The sequence below is a fragment of the Melanaphis sacchari genome, unplaced genomic scaffold (genome assembly GCF_002803265.2).
Source record: "Melanaphis sacchari strain LSU unplaced genomic scaffold, SCAv2.0 Contig108_pilon_pilon, whole genome shotgun sequence".
Classification (NCBI taxonomy): Eukaryota; Metazoa; Arthropoda; class Insecta; order Hemiptera; family Aphididae; genus Melanaphis; species Melanaphis sacchari.
Window position 1 is genome coordinate 72,525 of NW_020270415.1, and position 15,547 is coordinate 88,071.

At 28.7% G+C, this 15,547-nt stretch overlaps 1 protein-coding gene across 1 annotated transcript; it reads left to right on the forward strand.

Annotated features, from left to right (window-relative positions):
- The first annotated feature begins 1,332 nt into the window (after positions 1-1,332).
- On the forward strand, positions 1,333-9,505 carry LOC112603441 (zinc finger and BTB domain-containing protein 18-like). Its single transcript, XM_025351994.1, has 4 exons — positions 1,333-1,518; positions 6,750-7,551; positions 7,689-7,745; positions 7,830-9,505. Exons 1-4 carry the CDS (start codon positions 1,333-1,335, stop codon positions 8,069-8,071), a joined length of 1,287 nt encoding a protein of 428 aa, XP_025207779.1. The 3' UTR covers positions 8,072-9,505.
- The last annotated feature ends 6,042 nt before the right edge of the window (positions 9,506-15,547 follow it).

Here is a 15,547-nt window from a genome sequence, read left to right on the forward strand (position 1 = left end):
GATGATAATATTTTCATAATAATATGCAATTCGGCGAGAGTGACAACACCTCCGTCCAGACCGGCGCGCGGTAGCCCAAAGACGAGACCGCCGCCGTCTCTCACCGTGCAGCGACCGCCAACCGGTCCGGAAATTACCGTGCAAACTTTCAAAGTTGGCACTGCCGAAAAACTTTATTGTCCGCGTTTCGCGCCCGTGGTTTCTGTGTTTTTGTGTGTTGTTTTTTTCTCTCTACTTTTCGTGTACTTCTCTCTCGGCTCCCCGCCCGACCGTCCGTCCGTCCCCGCGTCCCCGTTCCAGTCCTACCCCTCCCACGGCCCGAGACTACCCGACCCGCGCGCGCGCGCGCGCACACACACACACAATATTTTTGGTAATATACGCGACGAACGAACCGAAGTACCGAACACCACACCAGTGCCGATGAGATGGTATGTTTGAATTTCGTTACGCCGCGTTTCAGTGTGAAAATTTCTCTTTGTCCCACAGCGCTGCTTTCGCCGGTGCTGCTGCCGCCGCTGAAAACGGGACCGCCGGACGTCCTCCAATACGTACCCACTACTACCCATCGCGATATCGGCCAGCTACAATAACTCATCCGACGCTTTTTGTCGCCGTACGGTTCCTCCGACCCGTGTGCCGCGCGTTCGGTCCGTCGCCGCAAAATCCGTGACGACGTCGTGGATGACAGTAAACGACATAATATTATTGATATTGATGAATTTTCGAACCGTCGTCACAAACCTCCTCTGCGGTACTGTGCACAGTGAAAAGTCAATCGGTTATCGCGTTCAGCTATAGGTATTTGTGATATAATCTCTTCTTTCAAACGCACCGGAGAATCTTTTTCAGTCTCTGTTTCACTACTGCTGCTTTCGGTGCGAATTTTCCCGTACGTTCCTGTCGGTTTTCCTCCCGACCACCGACAAGTTTTTCGCGATCTCGCGTGTGCGTCCGTGCTATCGGCGCTTTTTGTGGTGCGAGTGGTGCTGCTGCTGCCGCCGCGGCGCGCGTTTACTTTACACAGCCGTCCGGGACTATCGGTCGCGCTCTTGCGCGTGCGTTCGTGCGTGCGTGTGTGTGTCTGTGTGTGTGTATATGTTGTGCACACGCGAACGCGCACAACAGGTCGTCTTCGCGTCGGCTGCTCGTCGCCGTTGTTGTCGTCGCATTTTGTAGCGCAGACGTGTTTCCGCCGAACCACCAGTTCACCGTCCACGTTTTTTAGCCGGTCAGCAGCAGCTGTGCGTCCGGACCGAATTATCGTACATTGTCATTGCCCGCAATAATATCGCCGTAGTAACCCGCACCGCCGAACGCGCGTCACACGCCATGGACCACCAACAGCAGCAGCAGCAACAGTTCTGCTTGCGGTGGAACAACCATCAGAACACGTTGATTTCGGTGTTCGACAGCCTGCTGGAGAGCGGGTCGCTGGTGGACTGCGCCCTGGCCGCCGAGGGACAGTGCATGAACGCGCACAAAGTCGTCCTGTCCGCCTGCAGCCCCTATTTTGCGGTGAGTGTGTCGCCTTGTGACTTAATATCGCGTGAAACGCGTTGCGTCCGATGTCGTGTGGCGTATCGCCGTCGTCGTCGTGGTTTCGACCCTTGACGCGTCCACGAAGTCGTCTGGCGGCGACCACGTTGTGGCGTGTCCCATATGTTTTGTCGAGCCGCGCCGCGTTCTCGTTGTTCGGCCGCGCGGAGCACCTGTTGAGTACACGCCAGGACGTATCGATTTTTTCGCCCTCGAAAATTCCAACTTTTTTTTTGTTGACGTGGTCGAGGTTGTTGTTGTTGTTGTTTATATTATCATTTTTATAACGGACCGCCGTCGTTCTCTAAACTTTTTTGCGATTTCGATATCGCCAAATCGAAAATGTGTTTTTTATTTATCAGTAGGTAGGTTACGATTGCTAAGAAGATTTAGTTATTCGACATTAACGTTAAACAGTTTTCGGCCCATTGATCTCTGCACCCACTAGAATTGGCTTCTTATTTTTCAGTTTTGGCTCTTATGATTAAACTAACCTAAATCTTTATCGACGTGCGGTCTAAGGATTCATGTGAAAAATTGTATTCACACTTCTTCACTGTTTAATTGTCTATTGTGGGGGTTAGCTCGTAACTGTTTTAAATTATCTTAAAATATCAGAAAAAAAAAATTATAAAAAAATCAAATCGTTAAAGGCATCTACGAGCATATGTACAAAAGCTATCCTATACCAAATTATTTTATAGTAATTTATTTTACTACCCTTTCATCTAGGTTAACTTAGAAATACTACTGTCTGGTTTATTAAACATATATGTAAAGGTACATATTATGACATACATCCATACGAGCATATTATAATGATATGATATGAATAGTATAGAAAATGAATCAGCTTATTAAAAATTGTTAATAGGTCCTATTGAATGCCATCTTCAAAAGGTTATCAACATCATTAAATTTAGCATACTATTTCACTATATATTTTTTTTTTTTAATAGATGTCTCTTACAAACTAAATTGTTTTTAGTTTTAATTGAGGTGTTAGTACGACTTATTAGTATTGAAAATTATATTTGATTGTTTAAAAATAAAAATTACATAACAATCTTTTTTAAATTAGCCAGTACCTATAAATAGATATGTTGTTTTATGCTACTAATCTTAAAAGCACCTATATAATAATAAATTTTTAAAGATTTTGGTTTTGAAGATTGGTCATTCAAATATAATAGGTATGTCTATAAAAATTTCACAAGAAATTGGATATAACTCTTGTATTGTTTGAATAACACTGCTATTTTAAAAATTTCTCTATTGATTTATTAATTTATGTATTTATTGTAGAAAGCCAGAATCTTCTGAATTAAGGTATTCTCATATTAGTAGTTATGTAAGTCAGTCTGGTTCTATGTGTCTTAAACTTGTTTTAAAAATTTATATATGCTAAGATGACCATATCAAGTTGAATTTCAGTGTGTAACGACTAAGCATTAATTTTCAAAATCTATTGACAGTTTAACATAGGTACATGTTATGTCTTTTGAAAATTTTGAATTAATTTTTAGGGCTCATATTATCATGACATTAATTTATAAGATTCCATATTTCATAATTAAAATAAATTCTTTTATTGCTTACTTATTATATATAGCAGCGTTTTTTAGCTTTTTATTTTTACCAACGACATCGTAGTGGCAATTAACTAACTAATTTACCTATAAGGAAATACCTACCTTACTTTTAGTATAATAAATACTCATTAACTGACAGAAAGTTGAAACTGGTAGGTTACATTTATCTATTGTATTAAAATTGTATAAGTATTCCAGTGTAAGTACTTATTTAATTTATAATATCAAAGCTGCATTTTCTTGAAATTTAATATAGGTATGCAGTAAGCAATTGGTAAAATTGTATAGGCTAATACTACTATAGTGTACAAACATAATTATTCGATATAAAAAGAAAAATCGAATTTAACTTTTAGCTACCTTTTTAATCTAAAATATAATTATTTTGTTAATATTAATATACCTAAGCATTAAAACTTCAAGTTATACATAAATGGTTTCTGTAAATTAAAATCTCTGATTAAATATACCTGTTAGTAGTGTAGGTAATTCAATTATAATTATAAACTACTTGCTTTATTTTTATATACCCACATTTGTGCTTAATAATATATTAAATACTTTTATTATCTCTGTTAAATTCTTAAACAAGCTTTAAGAATTAATTTAATGTAAGTATTTTTAAACAATTACAAAATAGATTGAACTAATAACCGTATTCTTTGATTTTTTTAAAATTATTTTTTCATGATTGTTATGACATCATATTCATTATTATTTTAAAACGAACCAATTGTTGATTTTAAATTAAAAATTAGATCACTACATAGTTTTATGTATAAAATACAATTTTCTTAAATAAATATTTTGCATCGATGCATTTGATGATACATATTTATAATTGTTTTTCATTGCATATTAATACGTAGGTTTAAAATGTTAAGTTAAATTAATTATAAAAAAAATTAAAAAATGTTTAGATTATATCAATGTTGGTGAGTAAATAGAAATATTAAACATTAATAAGTTAATTGTTGTTGTTATTATTATTATTTTTTAATAGACAAATTTAATTGAAAACCATTGAATTCTAAATAGTTTTTTTATTATATTTTCAATTAATCAAATACATGTTCTTTGAATTTTTTTTATGTAAAATTTTATTAAAATAAACTAATTGCGGTAAACTTATATGTGACTTCAGTAATTAATTTAAAAGAATAAAACAATCTAATCAAATAATTATCATTATCTTTATCATTGCCATGTCAAAAAGGTTATTTATCATTTTTCACAATTTATTTTTTGGTTAAATGCATTTTCAAGATAATTAATATTTTATTTTAAAAAAATGGTGGTAATAAGTTGGTTATTTAAAAATCAAAAAACAATCATTAGGTATACTTTTTGAATTTAGTTATTTTATATGTTTTAATACTGAGGTTAATACTTCTTATTTATTAGGTATTAAATTATTTTATTTTAATTTAAAACAAATATTTAATTTTAAAACTTTTATTCATGTTTTGTCAATTATACTCTATTTATTTATTTATTTTTTTTATTGAAATCCATCTTAATAATTATTGATCAGACTTTGTTTTATCAAATTATAAATTGTCGAGTGATTATTAGATCAATTATTTTTCTTATTCGTTAAAAACAGTCATTAGTTTATCCCCTGTTATTAAGAATTATCAAAATTTGAACCTTTTTATAATCATAATTTTCAAATTTAAGATTTAGGTATTACACAACAAATTATTTATTTTTTTTTTTTGTTTAAAATAATTATAGCTTTATATTGTACAATAGACTGGTATAGTGTTAACTATTTTTTAAATTAAATTACTAAATGTGTTATACCATACATTTAAAAATGTATTGTAATTTGCATAATTTGTTTATTTATCATTACCTAAGTACTTACAAAAAGTTATTACATAATGTGATGTGGTTGACAAATATGTTGACAATTTGTTAAAAAATAATTCGTAGAAAAAAGTTTATTTTTTGCTTATTAAAGCATATTTTAGAGATAAGGGAATATTTAGCTTATTTATCATATTTGAAAATATTCTGTGTACAAACTAATTGTGTAGCTAAATAATATATATATTTTTTTTAATTTAAAGAAAAAAAAATATATTTAATGTTAAAAATTATAATAATTTATTTAATATGTTTTTGTACAAATAAAAATGTTTATGTTGATAATTTAAAAGTGTGCAATTCATACGTTTGTTATTATAATCTATTACATTTTTTATTAATTGGACATAGTGTGCTCATTATTTATTAATCATTTAAAATTGTTTTATTTATTTGTGTATCAATTGTTATTTTGGTATAATGTTTAGAATGAAAAATAAATTTCCTAATTGAAATTTACTTTAAAATATGTGATATAATAACACATAATACTATATTAGTAAATAAAATATAAATAAAAAGTTTATAATATTATCTATTATATATTTATTTTTTCCTTTTTATTTTTAATAATTATGATATTTATTAGTTAGGTATTGATTTAAATGAAATTATATTCATATAATATATTATGTTATAAATATGTCATTTATGAATTTGCATCTTAAAATAGAATTTATATTTAGGTTTTTGTTGAATTACTTTTAGTTCAATTGAATGATTTGAATTAAACAAATACCGTGAAAATCAAGTTGGAAACTATTATATAACTGTGTTTAGCCTCATCTTATTATTGCCTTTCTATTTTCCATTCACTGATTTGGTACATCCAACTTTGAGTGTACTGTCAATTATAATAGAAGGTACATCACAAAAAAGTGGCCTAGTTTTTTTTTTTTTTAATGTTTATTTTGTTACCTAATTTAGTATTTTAATTATTTATTTTAAAAATTTACTTAGATCCATTATATATTTATTAAATGTGTATGGAATATATAGAATGAATCAAATTTAATACTTAAACAGTATTTTGATTTTTCATTTATCATTAAAAATAATTTTTTAAGGAATTTATAAATGTAACAAAAAAAAGAAAATAATATGTCACACAATAGGCAATAAATGTGTAGAATATAATATATTGTTTAGCCTCTGTGTGAGGAGAAATTAGCTCATACTTTTTTTTCTTGTTCCGGTAGACTATTGAGTGTATGACATTATTCAGACAGCTGTCTGATACACTTTGTCAACTTGACCTCTTTTATGAGATACCAGTAACAAACTATGTGAATTATTATTTAATAATAGCCTACCTACTGTGTTAAGCAGGCTAGGCTATAATAAAAAAATATCATATAACTTATTGCTAGACCACTTTATCTGTACATTTAATTTTAAGTGAATTACTTTAAATAATTATTTTTATCATTGTGTTGAATAAAAATAGTAGGTAGTTGTTTTGATTTATTCAAAGAATTTTTTTTCTTAAAGAAAGTATTTTCTTATTTCACATTAGACTTATGAGAGCTTATGAAAGTATAACTGTTCAATTTCAACTCAAATATTTGTAGATTATTTTTTGTTTTTGTTTTAAAAACTTCTAACTTATACATAATATTGGTCTTGATAAATTTTCTTAAGTTAGGTTATATTTAAAAATATAAATATAATTCATTTATTAAATAGGTATTTCATAATTATTAGAAGCCTTTTAGACTAATTTTTATTTTAATATTTTATTTTTAGATGCTGTTAAATCAACATTTTGATAAATATCCGGTGCTTATACTTAAAGATGTAACATATCAAGAATTGCGGTCTATGATGGACTATATGTACCGTGGTGAAGTAAATATTACCCAAGAACAACTTGGATCATTCCTGAAAGCTGCAGAATCGTTGCAAATTAAAGGACTGACTGAAAGTAGTGGTCGATCTGATCGAAAACTAGATACTCGAAAAAATTCAACGAGAAATATTTCACCTGGCTTGCCAAAAAAGTCTGTTACACCTAAAGTTACTGATGGTGCTTTTGATCCATCCATGACTGTCCCACCACTGCCACCCCCAACACCTATTGTACCTACTATACCAAATACAAAACGACGTAAATTAGTACAACCAGTGAAGAACTTTAGTAGTCTTGTTGTGTCACCAGTTAATCCAAGTCGTACTAATGCTAATAGTTTAGATGTTAATAATACACCAAATCCCACTGCACCCAGTTTAGCTGGCGAAGGCAAGGCAAACATACCATCTCCTCCAGTTATTCCTAAACCTGTGGTGGAATCTGCAAATGTTCAAGCTGATGAGGATAATCCTGAGAAAAAGCCTGATGTAAATGGCTTAGTAGTTGGAGATAAAGAAGAAAAGTACTGGCCTTCTAGTGGCTCAATAAGCGATATTAAACTTGAAAAAACTGATACAGAAGAAGAAGCTAGTGAAAGTGAAAATAATGTCCATAATGATATGTGTACAACAAGCACAACTGTTAAGGTTGACTTATCATCCTCACAAATCAGCATGACTAATTTTCGGCCCGAAGAAGGTAAAAATTATTTTTGAATTAAAAATCATTGTTTTTTATTGTATGGTTTTGTTACCAATAAAAATTTAAGTCAAGTCATTGACTGTTAATAATTAATCAAAAATTTATAATAATCAAAATTAAAATTTTTATTTTAGGTATGGAACTTACTGAATATGGAGGCATGAACATACCACCAAACATGCAGGATCAAGGTATTTTTAATGACTTTGTCATCTGGCACAAGTCAATTTTGTGTGCTTATAAATTATGTATATTTAATGTAGCTTTTTCACTAGGTTCTTTATGGTGGAAAAACTTTGAACAAAACTCCAAATATGTGCGTACAACTCAAGCAAATCCATTCAGTTGTCAGCATTGTGGTAAGAGGTACCGATGGAAGAGTACATTGAAACGTCATGAAGTATTTGAATGTGGAGGAAAAGAGCCAGTTCATCGTTGTCCTCATTGCGAATATCGCGCCAAACAGAGTGGTAATCTTAGGGTGCACATACGCAAGTACCACACTGCGTTAGAGTAAGTTCCTAGATGCGTCACAACATCCAATGTAAAAGTTTTGAGTAGTTGAGGCTCTCTAAACTTTTTTTACTTTTAATTTTTTTTTTATTATTATTATTATTAAACAAACCTTCATATTTGCTCATTGTTGTGATTTCATGGAAACTTCATTGATCAGGGTTCAGTATTAGCTTCCAATTTATTGAATGAAATGAAACAATTATTTTCCTAACTCGTTTGAACAAATAATTTTAAGGCTCAATATCAATTCGAGTTGATTCTATTGATTTTATTATATTTACAGTTATTAATTTTATCCAATGTGTATTGTATATTGTCCAAGAACATTTTAAAGCACTATGACTTAATATTGTTTCCTAAGCATTGGAATTTTATATGAATAATGTTGTCCTCATTATATGACCAGATGTTTTTGAAACTGAGTTTTTATGTAAAATGTTATATGCATGTGTCTTATGTTAAGTTGTATTTTTTTTTCTTATATAATTGTAGGACAGTGTGCGTATTATTTTATATAATATTAATATTATGTATGCAGTATTTAAGGATTAACCGCTACACTTGTTCCTAAAATATATATAAAGTTTAATGATAAGCATTAATAATTTAAACTTATATCTAAGTCTATTTTTTAGTATTAATTATTTTTATAAGATCTAGTACTTAAGCGAATTTATCATTTTATAATTACGAATTTCAAAGCTCATGAATTGTTTAACGCTATGTGATAAAATGTTTTTTTCTTTTTGTATCAATGTTTTATTATGTATTTTTTTTTTACGGATATACCTCACTGTGAGCTTCCAAAGTGCCTTATGAACATGTGATTATTGAATTTTTACTTAAACTACAGCATTCAAATTATACTCTCGTTTTTTAAAAATGTATGTACAACTAGTGTCTTCCAAGTGTTTGTTGTATTTTCAGATGTACATGTTTTATTTTTTGTAAATTTTTTTTTACATGTGCTTTGTTATATGTTAGGTTTGTATTTTTATATGATGGTTAAAACTATTTGTCAGTTAACTACCATATTTTGTAATATATCGGAACGAAATATTGTTAAACGAATTCCACACTGTTGGGAAAATGATAAAAATAGTACAATAAGAGTGTAGGTGATTCATGTTTTATGAATTTGCTCATGAAATCAAGTCTTAGGATTTTGAATGATACATATCGACTGTTTAATCGCTACGGGTCTTCATTTTATGCACCACTAGATTTACTTAAAAAAAATCACTATTTTTCCATGACAATAATTTTATGTTATATATATGTATATATATAATATATCTATTTAAATATAATATACTTCATCTGACTGATTTATATCGATCTGACCATGTACAATGTTTATTATTGTATTTTTGTGTTAATAATGGGCATTTTACTTGATTTATATTATTTACAAACTACCAACATAAAATTTCGTTTTATTATTTTGTATACGTCTATATTATGAATTTTTTTGTAACGGTAAACAGGTTTGAAGTATGGTAAGTGCCCTATTTTTTTTATACATTTTATATGAATTTATACTTAAGACTAATTTTGTTAACTATTAATTTTTGTATTATTAAGTATTGTGTTGGATTTATAATATTATTCGCTTTTTTATGAATCTATTATCATTCTTTTTTTTATTAGGTACCTACTTATTTGATTTTTCTATTAAATAAACTTGTAAAAATACCTACGAAACTGGATGATTATTTTTTTGTATCTCAACGTCCTAGTAGTGAAAAAAAAATCAACAAAACGTTTCAAATCGTTTTCGACGATGATAATTTTGATAAAATGAAATTCAAAATAATCAGCTAGTCACACGATTACATTAATATCGTTGGTCCAGTTATGAATAATATATAGAAAAGCAGATGACGAGCGTGTGTGCGGTACAATCGGTGTAATAATAATAATAATAATATATTATCAATTTATACGGTTTTGCGATGTATTTATGATTTCACTCGAGACTTAAGCGTATCCGAAACGAGGAAAGCTATGCAAGCTTGTATTGGCCACGTATTTTTCGCTGACCGAAACGAATCGCAATTGTTCACGGTTTGCAGGTCATTTACGATTTGAAATTTTTAAGGCGTAAAAAATAAAGAAAAAAAAAACAAAACAATAGTCCTACGACTGTTGATGATAAATTAATAGAGGAGGAGGAGGTTACACGTGCGAAAAAATATGCACAAGGATCTATTGTCTTGGTATTTGCCCTTATCCGCGTTTTGCTACACATAAAAGTCGATCAACTATTAAACGGTATGCTATTCGTCTGTTTGATTTCAGGCTTCCGACCTTTTTCCGTAAAGCTTTATCACGCGTGTTACATTCGCCTCCAGCGGTTACTACTCGGCTCGTTATCGCAGGTCGCATCCGGGAAATTTGTTTTGTCGGAGGGGTGTAATGGTCCCGTCAAGAATAAATTCCGTTATATTTTTCTTTTTTATTTACACGCAGTATAACGTCAATATAACATTTTCATTTCGTCTTGCGATGATAGTGATAACTGATAATACATAATTATTGTTATTTGTTACCTAGGTCGCGGGTAAAGCAAATACCTTTTTTTTTTAACCCTTGCTCGCAACCAGGGAGCTTGTTAACTTGTTCAACAAGGAGAATAATTTTCGTTTTGCAACGATAGAAATTTGTGTAAAATTTATGTCTCTTGTTTTCATTACTCGCTGACGTTGGAGAAATTTAATGGCACAATCGCAATTATAAATATGCTACCGTTTTCGTCATTTAAATACACGCAGTGCTATTTAAAAACAAGTGTTTTATAATTCTTCGTTTTGCTACGGAGGTATCGTAACACGTGAAGGTAATTAAGTTTTTATTTCGTAAACTTTAGATATATACGAGTATAATTCACACGATATGTATTTATTTCGTTACACACAACATACCTATTTTTGTAATTTTTGTATACCTATTACAATCATAACAAATAACATAAATTGACGGAGAGAAAAGTTATGAGTACATAGATTTAGGCAGAATAGACCTAGAAGAAACTAGGTACCTTATTAATATTGTTTATAAAAACGAGTAGGTAAAATTATTGGCTTATTTGTTTTTTAGCTTCCTGAGATTTTCTGAAATAGTTATAGCGAAGAGTGGGTGACGATTAAGAGATTTTAACATTTTTTATGGTTTGAAAATAATGCTTATCAGTTTGCTGTGAAGTGCATATTATTGTAATAGAGAAAAGTACTGTCTTTTTAAAAAATGAATAAACTAAGCTTTAATGTATCAAAAATTAACTAACAGTCCTAGATAAACGTAGTAGATAAAATCATAAAAATATACCTATATAGGCTATAATATTTTATAATACATATTAATTGATGTTATCATAATATTACAGTTCATAAATTACAAATAAAAATATTATCTGTCGACTGTCATTCGCCTTTTGGTTCACATAAAAAATCATTAATGTGTACACTATGAAACCAAGTTCCTGACAAAAGTGTAAGTACCAGCTATATGTTATAGTATAAGTAGGTAATATATTATAATTATTCATTGGGATGTTATGTTTTAATTAGCGATCAGTAGAAATGAAAATACACAACGCCTGTGCCAATAATATTATTTAAACGTCTTAAATTCATAATCAATAATGGGTTAGGTATTGAAAGAAATGATAATATAATACTGACACACAAGTGTAGGTACCTACAGGCTACAATGCAATAATATTTCATTTTATGTTTGCAAATCGAAGTACATTTTTAAATTGTTTTCTACATACAAGTTTAATAAACTAATAACTGTTACAATAGTAATACGATTAAGGATTTGCATATTTTTACGAATATCACAAGAAATAAAATAGAGCCAACAGAGAAAGTTAAATATTTTTATTTATTTGTTACGCGACCCGCCGGTGCAAAGAACGGAAATTAAAAAAAAATGTGAGTTTTTACATTTTTGCTCTATTTCCTGGCGTTTCAATGTATTCGTTGTTTACGTTTTTTGTTCGAATGGATAATATTAGTCATATTATTGTTTCGGCTTTCTATTATGCAAAAATATAATGATATTTTTATAATTATCCACTACTATTGATTTTCGTTATTGATATATATATATATATATATTAGAAATGAGGCACCATTCTTAAATTTCAAATACTTAAATATACTCATATAGATAATATCTATGTTTTGCAAATTTTTACTATAAGTACCCAGGTATTAACCATTAAGAGGATCTGAGGATGTTACACCCGCACGTGTTGTGTCCGGCTTACAAACGTGCACAACATAGCAAGTTTGCTTTCAGTAGAATCGATTTTATGTTTTTTTACTTAAATACTAAAGCAAATCGGTCTATGATCAACTCGTTAAATATAAGTACATTATCTGTTATCTTGGTTTTTTTTTTTACAGTATTTTAAATTTTTCAGTGAATAATGAATATGTATATGATAGTAGAATATTTAAATGATTATATTTTCTTAAAAATTAAAATACCATGTAAAAAATAGCATGTAATGGTTTTATCTTAAAGTTTAATAATAGATCAATTCGCTTTAATAGTAATGATGTCGACAACACAAAATCGGTGAATTTGAAATCGAATCGTAGTGTGGTAAAAAATTACAATGACCTAATGTTGAATCAATAGTGTAATGTCACTTTATTAGTTTTAAATATTATACGCATGATACATCAAACATTAATTACATATCTATCGACTGACGCACATAAATAGTAATGAAAAAAATAGGAGCGCGTGTTGACAATCCATCAGAGTTTATATTTTTTAACTGAAAAAAAACGGTAAAAAAGGTTTCTGTTTGATCCAAAACCATTTTTATAACGTAGGTGTTGTTGGTTTTTAATATTCTATTAGGTTAATTTTTTCAGTGTCAATTCATTTTTAAAAATAGTACCACAGAATACTACCAAACAAGTACTTTAAAACTGTGATTGTACGGCGTCATGGATAGGCTATTATATTACACGTTTGGAGAGCCATCTTGTTTAATGAGAAATTTATAATAATAAATATGGTATGTAAAATAGTTTAATAATTATAAAGCATTATGCACTTTAAATAATTTAATATGTACCTAGGGTGATTAATCCAAACATGATATAAATAGATTAATCAATATTTCAAAATGTTTCATTAAGCCAATTTATGATATTCAAATTGTGATCATAATCTTGAAGTTTATAAATAAAATGTCACTACTCACTTGGCGTAAGTACGTAATGATAATTACAATATAAAAGTTTATGCAAACATAAAAATTTCAAAACTTCCTGCCTGCGCACAACAGTATGTAAAACTAAATAATTAAAAAAAATATATATAGTAAGTTATTAGTTTAGAAAAAAATGATAAATATACCTAGTAAGAAATAGCTCGAGATATAAAATAATAGATTTTAAATAAAATTGTACTATTTAATTAATATCATATTTTATTATTATATAGTAATTTATTTATTCTCATTAGTAATAAATTTAATTAGAATCTGTGTATACTCCATGCCATTCATCGAGTGAAGAGGGCTAACTGTATTTTTTTTTCTTACAAATTTTGCTTATCAAATAGTAAAAGTTGGGGTAAATAGATACGGCGTATCACTGTCATATCTACGACGATTTTACCAATAGACGTACACTGTACATATTTAACTACTGTACGATGTTAGGTGATTTTATTTACATATTTAATTATAATTTTTACTCTTCCTCTGATTCTATTAATATATAATATGCTCGTCCGTTTAATATAGTGTATTATTGTTATTAGTTTATTTCTATAATATTAAAATATATAAAAAAAAAAAATTAAATAATTATAAATTATGTAGGATTGTAGGATAATAATAGTGTAAAAATAAGGCTGACATCAATAAATTTTCGTTTTTATAAATAAAATATAGGTACGAATACGAGTAATAATAAGATTGCAGTTACGCTGCAGTAAAACATATTTGGTAAAAAAATTGACCAACTTATAGCGTAGAATATTGCAACCTGTAATACATTTTTGTGAATATCTAAATTTTTATAATTTGAAAGTAAAATCTATTGTTTTTGCAACTTTGAAAGACTATAAACTCTTAAGGATCGTACAACAATATTTTAATAGCTGTTAATTCATTAATACTTTGTTATTTTTATGTATGATAAATTAATTCGTATTGACGTAATTTATAATATTATTTAACATTTAAAATTGGAATTTGCATTGACTTTCGTATAGGCATAAATATAATTATAAACATATAACAACGAAAAATTGTTTTTTATTTCATATGAAATTATTTTTATTAACTATACATGAGTAATTAATAAACAATATAAATTGAAAATCATAGCTATTTATTGAAGGTAACTACTATATCACTCCAATTAGTCTGATTAATTATTTATTTATTTTATTTCTATTCGGTTCATTTTTCATCCATTTTTTTTAAAAAACATTACATATCATAAAAAATATGATATTACAACGTCATGGATTTGCTATTATTTTTTTTTTCAATGGAAAACTATGAAGTGTTCTTATGCATCATTTAAAACCTCTTTCGTTGTATAGATGTTGTAAGTAATTATATTTGGTTCATTTTTCCAATATCGATTCGTTTTTAACAACGTAGGTTGTACATAGGTATCATAAATATATGATAGTACGGCGTCATGGATAGACTATTACGTTACATGACACGAGATTCCTCGAATATAATAAAACAATTCACAACAATAAATAAAATATTATGAAAAATAATTAAATAATATCATACAATATTAATAAACAAAATATGCATGTTTAATAATATATTTCGGAGTACTTAACAAGCATGCTAATCCCCGTTTTATTCTTTAATAAGGAATGTATTCAAATTATGAATTTTGAAATAAAGTTTGTACACAAAGTTTGATAACTTGGAAATTATTCGTTCAAATTTTAATTTAGATATGTTACTCGTAACATTTACAAAAAAAAAAAAAATTATCATCTTTTTAACATTTTTAAATTTTTTTAAATATTTCAATCATTAAAATGATAAAAAAATTAAAGTTATTTAAAATGCACCACAACAATGTATGTATATTAATCAGTTAAATGAGGTATCAAAAATTGGATTTTTCACAGATTTAAATAAAATCCTATAGTTGTAATATTGTTAAATTTTCTTGTGTTATATCACGTTTAATATAATTAAAATATTAATAATAGCCTACAAGATGTTTTAGACAGTATTCTTGGATTTAACTTTTGTATTAATTCAATTCATATTAAATTAAAAGTAACACCACACATATGATTTTACTAAACGTGCACGCATTTCTCATATTGAGTGTGGGGTCAAACAAAATAGTTTTCTAATATACTGTTAAATATGAATTCGTTTTACTAATAAATTTATAATAATTAGTTGATATTCGTCACGATTATACAGTGGTTAATAAATATCAGTATAATAGAG

What these genes read in the sequence shown, in the direction of transcription:
- LOC112603441 (XM_025351994.1), top strand. Translation starts at nt 1,333, where the DNA reads ATGGACCACCAACAGCAGCAGCAGCAACAGTTCTGCTTGCGGTGGAAC. An exon ending in CCTGCAGCCCCTATTTTGCG is followed by an intron (nt 1,519 to 6,749) that starts GTGAGTGTGTCG and finishes TTTTATTTTTAG; the next exon opens with ATGCTGTTAAATCAACATTT. An exon ending in ACCAAACATGCAGGATCAAG is followed by an intron (nt 7,746 to 7,829) that starts GTATTTTTAATG and finishes CTTTTTCACTAG; the next exon opens with GTTCTTTATGGTGGAAAAAC.